Source organism: Octodon degus, unplaced genomic scaffold (genome assembly GCF_000260255.1).
Source record: "Octodon degus isolate 3935 unplaced genomic scaffold, OctDeg1.0 scaffold00045, whole genome shotgun sequence".
NCBI classification, from domain to species: domain Eukaryota; kingdom Metazoa; phylum Chordata; class Mammalia; order Rodentia; family Octodontidae; genus Octodon; species Octodon degus.
This window is the reverse complement of record NW_004524621.1, coordinates 3850120-3861315: the sequence shown is the minus strand read 5'-3', so window position 1 is coordinate 3861315 and position 11196 is coordinate 3850120. Positions and strand designations below refer to the sequence as shown.

At 54.3% G+C, this 11196-nt stretch overlaps 1 protein-coding gene across 1 annotated transcript in view; it reads left to right on the top strand.

The window, feature by feature from the left end:
• Positions 1–1431: 1431 nt before the first annotated feature.
• The window catches only part of Umodl1 (uromodulin like 1), a 48899-nt gene continuing 39134 nt past the window's right edge, over positions 1432–11196 (top strand). The window contains exons 1-3 of the mRNA XM_023716072.1: positions 1432–1513; positions 5284–5526; positions 10684–10845. Coding sequence (XP_023571840.1) covers positions 1432–1513; positions 5284–5526; positions 10684–10845 — 487 coding nt within the window. The remainder of the gene's footprint in view (positions 1514–5283; positions 5527–10683; positions 10846–11196) is intronic.

Sequence of the window (11196 nt, the reverse complement as noted above, 5' to 3'; positions counted from 1 at the left end):
ATGCTCATCTGTAGGGAGCCCAGATTTTCTATAAAGGCTTCTGCCTTCTGGGGAAACCCACTGTGTCAGATTCTCAAGTCTGTGCTGATTTTGAGCCTCTTTTTATGGTCTTGTCATGGCTTTAGCTGTGCCAACGCAGCAGTTAATCTGTTGGGAGACTCATCTCCATGGAGCCAGGGACATAGCAACACCCCTCAGGCACTAGGTAGCGTGTCCCTTGGATGAGCCACCCTCCTCTGAGCCTTGGAGCTAAGCTAGGCCATGTTATCCAGCCAGATGTTTTCTCAAGAACACTAATGAGGCTTTCTTCATCTTGTATTATCCGAGCTTCACCTTTTGACACCAAGCCATCCCCAGCCAAAGCCTCATGGGCTGGAAGTGATTTAATATGAAATTTGAAACTATAACAAGGTGGCTGTTGAGATAAAGATCACCTACAATCCTACCACCTCGTAAAATCTTTCCCTTCCCTTCCCTTCCCTTCTCCAGACCCTTCCTGGGTCTCCAGCTTCCATGCAGTCCTGCACAGCTGACATCTCCGTGGAGTTGGAATGACGCAAGCCTGTCTGCATCTTAAATTATGAGCTTGCCTTTTTTTAAAAAATGTATTTGGTACAGGGTCTCGCTCACTATGCAGCTTGGACTTGTAGTGATCCTCCTGTTTCAGCCTCCCTAGCGCTGGGATTACAGGCGCACGCCACCACGTCCAATCTCTAGCTTGCTTTTCTAAAGCTGTTGGAAGATCTCTGCAGTGAGTGTTTCCCCACCTGAGTTGTACCACGTGCTGATGTTCTGCAGGAGTTGATTCCTCTCTCCCTGAGCTTACTTCATCTATAATTTTCTTCTTCAAGTCTTGGAAAAGTGGAGAGGGTATCTGGGAATCCAGCCTCCACCAGCCCCAGGGGAGGTCCTGGGGCCAGCTGGACCTCACTCCAGTTATGACTTCTGAGCTGCACTGTTGAGCTGTGTGAAGGATGCCTTTCTGAGTCTGATGTACCACTTTGATTTGACCCTGTTTTCTCCTGCCAGGCTGGGATGATAGGGTAAGCAAATACTCTGCACCTGCTGGGGGTGGTGAGATTTGGGTCTGAAGTGCATTTTCTGCGTAACAACGAGATGGTCCCCAGTGATGTGGCCGGGCCATTGGCTGCTCACCTTTCCTCAGGTGTGCCATCTGCTTGGAGCAAGAATAGGCTGTGTGTGACATGCGGATGCCCCGGGGGAAATGTCCTCAGCAGTGGCCGTCGCTAACGAGCAGGCATAAGGGACTGCTCCAGCGAGCGCTCTCTCCTGAAGCCATTGCCGCTGCCTGCATCACGGAGGACAGAAGGGCCTTTTTCCAAGCCTGGTCAGCTCAGGTCTCTGCTGAGGACTCAGGCTGCTGAGGTGGAGGCTCAAGCCCTGTGCTACCACTGCCTCCGCCGTGGGACTATGCCTGGCATGCTGGGGCTGGCCCTGCTGGCTTTGGCCAGCACCAGCACCATTGGCTTGAGCTGGGCCAGCGGCTTCACAGGTGAGGGAGCAGGGCTCACCCCAGGCCATTCTTGGGAGGGCTTACTGGGAAGGGGTCTCACAAGGACAGCATCTTCAGGGATGTGGACAGGCAAGGATGTTCCTGCTCCTGGGCAGCACAGCCACATGCAGCGGCAGGCTGTGAGGTGGGCAGGAGACTGGCTGTGTGCACTCTCCAAAGGAAGCTCCTCACTTCCTGTGAGCACCCTTGTACCTCTGGGGGCTGGAATGGGGGGATAAAATGCAGATTTCCATGTAGCAGGTCGGGGAGGGGCCTGGGACTGCATTTCTGCAGCCATGTGCTATAGCCAGTGATTGGCTGTGCAGCAAACAGTGAACTCTTGGAGATCCTGAGGGCTGATTGCCTGAACTGTAGGGCACTGGTGTCCTCAAGGATCTCAGGGGGACCAAGGTGGCTGAGACTGGCTAATGCCACACAGTTCCTGAGCAAAGAACCCCTACCCCAGCACCTGGGAGCACTCAAAATGCCAGGTGGCGTATGGTCAGCGGAATGGCCATTAAAACCACAGAGGGCAAGTGAGGGTCAGCTCGGAGGAACAGTACTTGCTGCAAATGCATGAGGCCCAGCGCACACCCCCACTGCAAGTCAAACCACTCTTCCCTCTACTCCCCATACTGGTGGATTCCTGAAACCCCACACTGAGGAATTGAGGTAGCAAAGCTTAGAAACCACTTTCCCGTTGCAATCTCCATCATTCAGATGGGAATTTAAAGAGATCCTAAAGGCAACTAACTTTCTTTTCAGACTAGTTCAATAATTTTCCCACTAGAGTAGGATTTTATTTGTGTCATGAGTTTTTTGAGTGGCACTGTCACTGGAGGAGGGAGGTATGAGCTGGGCAGCTCCATGCCAAGGGAGTGGGAATGGTGGGGATCAGTGCAGCTCCCGGAAGGGTCTCCCAAGCTACTCGTGGGCACTAAGGGTATGCACTGTGTTCCCCAGGGCTGTACCCCACTCCTTCTGGTTCTGGGCTGAAATCCTGATAGAATTTTCATCGAGCACATGGACTGACCCACAGGCAAGGCTCCCTGATTCTTCTACAAGTTGGCATAGGAACTATTTCACCAGGGACATGGCTGGGGCCTGGCTCAGAGGGCATGACTCATCCCTGGGGACTGCTGCACCCCTGCTTTTCCTGTGGGGTCAGCTGGGCCTCCATTGTGGGAGCAACTTGTGGCCTGTTCTCACCAAAGGGTTGTCCCAACATGCTCTGGGGAAGGACTGAAGGCCTTCAAGAGGCTGGTGGGGCATTGCTGAACGCCAGAGCCCATGCTGGCTTGGCCTCTGGGACCAGAACCCAGGACCAGCGGCGCCTGTGGCAACAGCTCTGTATGCCTCTGTGGCTCAGCAGGATCTGCTAGAAGGTTTCTGCCTGGGTTTGGGGCTGCCATCTGGCCTTGGTAGAAGGTAAAAACAAAACAAGCAGACACATCCCAGCTTCCCTGGAGAGGTGGAGGGCGTGCTGTTCACATGCAAGCAGGAGGCTCTCTGGTGCTCGCTGGGGCACTGTAATGATCAGAGGGAGCCAGGAGGATCCCGGGAGGCCTGAGTTTGTGACCTTCATCAACATGGTTGAGACCTCTGCCTGGGCCAGGTGGAAGCATCTAGATCTTCCTCCCTAGGCTCCTGCTGCAGAATGCCTGTGGATCTGCCAAGGTCAGTGCGGTCCTAAATCACTGCCTCATTCCTTCTGTTCTTTCTGCCACCTTCACTGGGTCATGACTGGGCTTCTGTCATGCCCCTTGGGACCGGACCCAACTTTTCTCTAGATTGTGCCACAAGTATCTTTTCTGGAGGTGAGCAATAGGCAGCCACACCTCAGTGACCCAGCTGTTCCCTTGTGTGGCTAGGACAGAGGTTGCCCTGGTGATGGTGGCTGGTGAGAGGTTCACCCTGGGTAGTCTAGGACTCAGCACTAGTGTTGACCCATAGTAGCCCACTATGTAGCCCAGGCTGGCCTTGAGCTCAAGATGATCCTCCTGCTTCAGGCTCCCAAGTACTGGGATGACAGGTGCACACCACCATGCCCAGTTTCTTTAAAATTTTGAGAAAGGGTTTCACTGAGTTGGTAAGTTGCCCATGAAGGGCTCAAACTTGCAATCCCCTGCTTCAGTCTCCTGAAGTACTAGGTTATGGGCGTGCACCACCATTGGCCTCAGCAGTTTTGTTTTTCAGTCTTTAACATGTCTTGGCTTGTGGGGGAACCAATGTGATTGCTGCTTTCATCTCCATTTTCCCTTTGTGTGGCTGCCCATCTCCAGATTCCCATTTTAAAAAGGAAACCAATGACGTTGCATCAGGCTCACACCTCTGACCTTGTTTTAACATGGTGACCTCTGTGGACCTGAGGACCTAGGGTCACATTCTGAGCTGAACCCAGCATCTTCTGAAGGAATGCAATTCTAGAAGTTTCTGTGACATAAGGTGACAGAGACACACTGGCAGTGGGGGACAGCACAGGACTAAGAGGTGTAGAGATGGGGCTGAGGTTCCCCAACAGAGTGACCACATAGATGAGGGACTGGGGAGGTCCATCCCAGAACCCAGGCTCTAGGCAGGAGATATCTAGGGCCTGGGAGAAGTCTGATGCTTATCTTACAGCACAGCAGGAATGACCATGCATTCCTTCAACCAAGGACAGTGGTCAAGACAAAGCAACTTTTATTATCTGCAGTATATAGGATGTGCCCACAAATATGATGTGTGTTTAAGTAAACAAAGAATTATTACAGTAATCACACATTGACATGAGCCCCCCTGAGAATCTTCCCCCTCACTTGGAACACATTCGTCCCATCATCCTTGCCACTTCCTGCAGCAGTTCTAGAGTTATCTTTCCTGAGCATCTTCAGTTGCACTGTCCTACCTGCCTCAATGTCCTGAATCAGTTCCTAATGTCTCACTGTCATGGTCATTTTGACTTTGGGGAAGAGCCAGAAGCCACACAGTGTCAGATCCAGTGAAAAAAGTTGGCTGAGGACACAGTATCAAGTGCTTATGAGCCTGTCTTTTGATGGATGGTATTTTTTTTTAATGGATGGTATTTTTTTTTAACAGACCTCATAAAGACCCTCAGGAAAGAGACCCCCAGAGCTGCTGCAAAAAGTAGTCAAGATGATAGAATGAGTATGCATGGTTGGGTGGGGGGCTGGAGGGCATCCATGTCTATTACTATAATAAATTTTTAATTTATGCATTCACACTATGTTCAGATTACTGTTTGTAGGTGACAGGTTCCTTTCCTGTGCTTTGAATATTTGTCTACCTTCCCCTCCTTCCCTAAATGCTGTTACTGGTGCCCTTCGGAGCCTGCAGTGGGCCTTCAGGAGGAGTTGGTTGAGGAAGTGGGTGCATATTCATTCCTGTGTGGCTGCCCAGGCTCTGGGGAACAGAGAGGGGCAAGACAAATGAACCTACAGCTCAGAGCATCCAAGCCTCAGAGTAGAAAACAGGGACCCTGTCTTTATTTCAATTCTGGATCCTCTCTTTGGGGTCTTCATTGTCAGAGCCTGGGCCATGGGAAGAGGGATTGGGCCTACAGGCAGCTCCTGACTTCAGAAGGGCCTTTCTGAGGTAGGCTGGTCCACATGCATGAGAGCATGGCGACACCTGGCAGAGGTGTGGCCGGCTTGGTGGCAGTTCCCAGAGGCCTCTCCAAGCCCAGAGGGTTTGTTTCTCAGCCCTTGGGAAAGGAGGCTCACCCTTTGTGACTGCCCTGAGTCTGACCTCCACTCTCCTCTGGTCCCCAGAAACTGGTCTCTCCTTGCTGAGCTACCAGCTGTGCAGCTACCAGGAGACCCGGACAGTAAAGCGAGTGGAAGTAGTGCAGAAGTCCCACGTGACTGACGTGGCTTGTGGTGGCTGGGTTCTGTGGCGGCAGTGCCCGAAGACTGTCTACACGACCCAGTACTTGACTGTGGAGGTGCCCGAGTCCAAGAACGTCACCAACTGCTGCGAGGGCTACGAGCAGCTGGGCCTGTACTGCGTCCTGCGTGAGTCCAGGGTGGGGTTGGGGAGGGAAGTGTCAGGGGTGGGTCAGGAGTGGGGAACATGAGTTAGGCTTTCCATAACACTCCAGTGTGACCCCATGCAGTTGGTTACACCCCACGCTGAGATCCCTGTCATTCTGGGATTTAACTGTAGGTCCAGAGCCCCAGGGCAGCTCTGAACTTGTAGGTGCCTGGCCCAGCCTATGCTGGAGTTGGTCTGGGCAGAGCTGGGGCCCTGGTGACCCTGGAAATCTTCCACAGGGATCTGAACATGCAGGGGTGGAGACCAGCACTGCCAGCTCTTTGGTAGCAACACTTTTTTCCTCTTTCTCCTCCTCCTCCTCCTATTCTCTTGTTTTTGTGGGGCTAGGACAAAGCCCCAAGCTTTTCTGCTGTGCAACACCTTCAGCACTTTTTAAATTTTTTTAAAGTTAGAAACAGGGTCTAGCTGGGTTTGAACTTGCAATCCTCCTGCCTCAATCTCCCAGGAGTGCTGAGATGACAGGTGTGCCCCACTCCTAACCCCTGCCGCAGTCTGGCTGCCTCTTCTTAAAGGCTCTAGTGATGTGCAGGTCTCAGCTGGGATCCCAACAACATGAATCCAGCAAAGACAGAAGGGGCCCCAGACCCTGACCTCCTGCAAACTCAGCAGTCTGAAGCAGCCATATAAGGGCAGGGCCTGGTTACCAGGGCAACCGGCCTTTGTAATGAAGAAGGCCCAGGGATAACCTCTTCCAGGCCGGCTCTGTGAAAGAGTGTGTGTGGGTGGTGCTTTGTCACTCTGAGTCAGTTCCAGATCAAATCAACCTCGCATAGTCAGAAAGTCCTGCTTCCCACCGTACGGGGAAGGACAGGAGGGGGTGAGGTTAGTGTCAGCTGGGGCCATCCTGCAATGGGAGGCCACCACCCAGGCTGTGGGATCCTCCTTGGTGATCCATCCTCATGGCTGGGAGTCAAGGTGCCCCGTGCTAGGGCTGCAGGGGAACAGCCTGTGCCACGGCCCACAGGTCACAGAGCCTTAGATGAGTGCAGACCTGCAGGAGGCCAGTGGGCCAGGATGGCTGCACCCTCCCAAGTGTGCTCTCTGCTGTGCCCCATGCGATGCCACTGAGATTGGAAAACCCTGCTTTCCCACAGCATGGGGGAGCCCCAGTAGTGTGGGCAAGCAGTTAACATGGTGATAAAGGTCACCAAATTCCCATCCCTGGCACCACCTCCACAGGAGTGGGTAGGATGGCTGACCTCAAACATTGGCCGTTATATGTCCCTGTTATCTCCTAAATGGGGTGTAAGGATAGGCTGTGTCCTCCCAGGTGCTGGATCCCAAGAGTCCATCTCTGTCGAGACTTCTGTCCTCTTCTCACCACCTCTGTCCCTAGGCTGTGGGTACCTAGGGGCTGGCCGGCAGCAAACAATCATGGACTATCGTGGGAGGGATTAGCTGTCCCACCTCCAGGGACCTCTCCTGTGGCACACTGGTGTGGGCTTTGCACCCAGAGCCTGGCAGAGCAGGGTGCCACTCCCCACCTGCCCTCCTCCTTTGTACTCCTAGGACTTCCACCCATCGTACTGTTAGCATATTTGGGTAGGGCAGCTGAGTGAGGACCTTCATTAGAGTCCTAGGTGGTGGGGGACTAAGGCCTGAGCTACAGGTGACTGTCTGTCAAAGACCAGGTGGAACTATGCCAGTACAGTACAGGATCCCTTGGGAATCTGGGGCCGGGGCAGTCTCATAGTGGGGAGACAGACAGAAACCTAGCAGGAGTGTGGGAGGGAGAGGAGTGGAGGCTGGACCTCCTGTGAGAGTCTGCTCCTGTGCAAACACCTGCAGCTCAGCCTTTGGGGATGCAGCCTGAGGGGGCCATGACATGGCCCAGAGGGCAGTCCAGGTGGGCCAGTAGGGCACTCGGCCTGGGGATCTAAAGCCGGGTCTCCAAACTGCAGGTTGAGAGGTGAGAACCTGAGGAAGGTGTGGACAATGGTGGCTGGGGGTGTGTGAGGGCATTGAGGGTCCTCAGTTTGTCCTTCAGGAAAGCCCCTATGTGTGTAGAGCCATGTGGCTCCCAGCCTCTTCTACAGCCCAGTGTGAGCCCCTGGGCTCTGGGGTAGGAGACCATCCTGATGGATGGAGAAGCCAGGTCTTCATGTGACCTGATGTCCCAGGACACCCTGGGAGCAGCAGTGGGCTCACCAGTAGCCATATCTTGGGGGGCAGGTGGCTGCTCTGCAGGCATTTCAGACTCCTCTGCAGGGGAGTATTTACACCCTGGGTATGGCCAGCACGCTGCCCCCCATCAGCATCACTTTTTGGTCAGAGTGTGCGTGGACTTCCATGCACAAGAGTCACTGGTGACAGCTGGGCCACTCAGAGCTAGGGATTCCACCACTCTGCACAGAACAGCTAAGCACGGTGGCTCTGGTTAAGAATGAGGCAAAGCCAGAACTGGGTCCAGCACAAGTAGGGGAGGATAGAGAGAGGGCCAGAGACACGCTCTGCTCATGCCAGGGCCTCCACTTAGCTGAGGGTGGGTGACACGTAACTCAGCCACCTGGTGCCTGCTGCTCAGACCCTTGTCCCCAGGCAGTCATGAATTCAAGCTTCCTCCACCTCTCCTCCACCTGACCAGCAGGGCAGGAATCCATGAACCCATATGCAACACCACTTCCATGGGTATGAGTCCAGCCTCAGAACATACCAACAAGCCACATGAGTTAGTGAAACTGTAAAATAGAATTACAGAAGTGAATGCATAAACCAGACAGTGAGGAAACACAGACATAAGCGAGGGAAATTGCCCCATAGCCTCCACCTGAGAACAATCCTGGTCAACCTTTTCCCCCCATTCCTCCAATGAAGGGGTGACACCCCAGTCAGGATCCACTTGGCAACCTGCCCAGCTCACCTTTCATGCCAACAAAGGTTCATCCTCCCGGGGATTGGCCAGGCCCAGGGTACCCCCTCAGGTGGATGTACCAGTGCATGGAAGGCAGTTTAGGGAGCATGGCCTGTATTTTCTTTATAATGAAATAAAGCTGTTGGTTTGGAATCATTCTAGACTTAGAGAAAAATGCAAAGATACTATAGCTGGGTGCTTCACTGGGTTTCTCTGGATGTCAACATCTATGCTGCCGGGGAGCATCCTCCACCCAACCCTACTCTGGGCTGTGATGATGATAAGCCCTGCGCTCTGCTCGCAGTTTGCTGTGCCCCCGTGGCCTCTTGCTGTGTCAGGAGCCGTTTCTCCATGTGGTCCTCACACCTGCTTGGCCATGAGGTCCCTGATGTTCAAGTGGAAGATGGAGCTTCTGGCTCCACTTCTGGCTTTTGGGGCCTAGCATCCTGCTTTGTTCTGTGCACAGGACTGATTTTCTTGCCCCAAGGCCACTCTGGCCTGGCCTTTTCTAAGGACCTGGAGGCATTGGTCCCCATAGTCATGTGGACACCAAGGAGGTGAAGCTGAGCTGAGGACCATGGGGAAGGAGGGTGTTACCAGCATGGATCTCCACCTGCAGGACCAGCAGTGAGCAGCAGATAGTGGTGCCAGTCCGCTTCATCCCCTTCTCTCCCTGGGCTGACACAGCCACCCTGAGGCATGTGTCCCCATGGAAACCAGTGTCACTATCCCCTCTTCTGGCTGCAAAACATTCTGTGGAGGCCCCCGGGCCCCTGAGAGGACCATCCTGGGATCACTGCCCCCAAGGCCTCCCTTTCCTGGGCCCTCTAAGACTGCTGCTGGTATGGGGCTCTCAGCTGGCCCTGTCTGAGCTCCCTGATATTCAGGGGTCTTGAGCCATTCCCTAGAATGTCCTCGGTGACACTGGTGGACATAGATTTCTTTTCTTTTCTTTCTTTTCTTTTTTTTTTTTCAGAACCAGGGATTGAACTCAGGCCCTTGCACCAGCCAGGGAAGTGTTTATTCCACTGAGCCACCTCCCTGGCCCCAGGGCCATCTCATCGGCCCCTGGACATAGATTTCAAATGCACTGGGGAAGGATCCAGATGGGTTTGAGCAGCACCCACTGGGCTGGTACTTGCTGCTAAGGTGCTGGGTCCCCTTCCTCCTGCCAATCTATGCCCAGAGAGCTCGCACCCAGCTTCCACCCTCTGGAGCTGAGTTCTTACCTATCCTAAGCTGGCATGCCCATCCAGACTGTGCCAGAGCCTTCTGCCCAGATGCCCTGAGGATGTCCTAGATGCCACCTTTGGCAGCATGGTCTGGGCAGGGTGCATCTCTCAGTGGAGTGAGGCCTGGGCTCTGCCTTTTCCTTTCCTCCTTCAGGGGCTTTTTGTGCCCAGAGCCCCAGCACCTGGCCAGTCCCCTTGTGCGTTTTGTGACTCTCAGATATTTCCTGCCCTTTATTTTTTGGTGTTGTCAAATAGGGTCTGTCTACATAGTTTAAGCTGGTCTTGAACTCACTATGTAGTCCAATCTAGCCTCAAATTTATGGCAATCCTCCTGCCTCAGCCTCTGGAGTGCTGGGATTTCAGGTGTGTGCAACCATGCCTGGCAAGACCTTTCTAAGCCCTCTCTAAACCCTTTTGCTCAGAAGCCTACCATGGCCTCCCCAGTTCCCAGCCCAGGTCCTGGTGGTCTTCAGGGCCACCACCTTCAGGTGTGACTCCAGGGTCTCAGGCCTTGTGTGCCATGGGCCCTGCTTTCCTGGCACTGAATCCAGCTGCATTCACAGAGCTTCCTGAGAACAGCCACGATTGGGCTGCTATGCCTCAGCTGACCCCGCAGTGGATGTCAGGCTGCCAGCAGTGTCCAGCAGCACGCCAGGCTGCTGCCACTACTGCTGTGCACAGCTGGGCTCCTGGTTCTCCCAGGCTGCTTTCTCTCAAGAAGAGCTGGACTGTGGCCTTAAGGACCTGCCCTTCTCTGTATCCTACACCCTAGGCCTGCTGGCCTGTCCTTATGTACCCAAGGTGATGCCCTGGGCTTCCCCACCACCCACCTGGCCATAGGGGCCTCTCCTGGGCAGCTTTCCCTGGCCCCCACCCACCCTGCCTTGTCCCTGGTGCTCCCCAGGCCTAGAGACAGTACCAGCCTGTCACGGGCCTCCAGGATGCCAGGCAGAAGCAAGCCGGTTGTGCCCGTGAGGCTCATCAAGGGCACACATTTTCAATGCCAGCATCGCACATGTCTCATCTCTCCTCAGCGCTGAATCAGACCACACTGTTCACATCAAGACCTGGCGTCTGCCCGACGGCAGCACCAGAGACACCTGTCTCTCCATGCAGCTCAGATGCTGATTGCCCTGGACTTCAGAAATGCTGTCCCCAGTCAGGGGGCCACCACTGCGTGGCCCCTACGCCCCAAGGTAGGGCTACTGTGGGGTGTGGGGAAGGTCTGATGTCATGGGAAGCCCTCAGTGGGTGCAGATAGGTCTGTGTGTCCCCAAATGTCATCTTCGGCCTTCATGGAAATGGAAGGCTCTTGGTGCTCTGGGGTAGGAGACCATCCTGATGGATGGAGAAGCCAGGTCTTCATGTGACCTGATGTCCCAGGACACCCTGGGAGCAGCAGTGGGCTCACCAGTAGCCATATCCTGGGGGGCAGGTGGCTGCTCTGCAGACGTTTCAGACCCTGGTATCCTCCCCATATGACCCACAGGCAAGATCTGGCTAGCCTGGCATGCGTATCTGCTGGTCAGAAGAGTGTTGTGAATGGG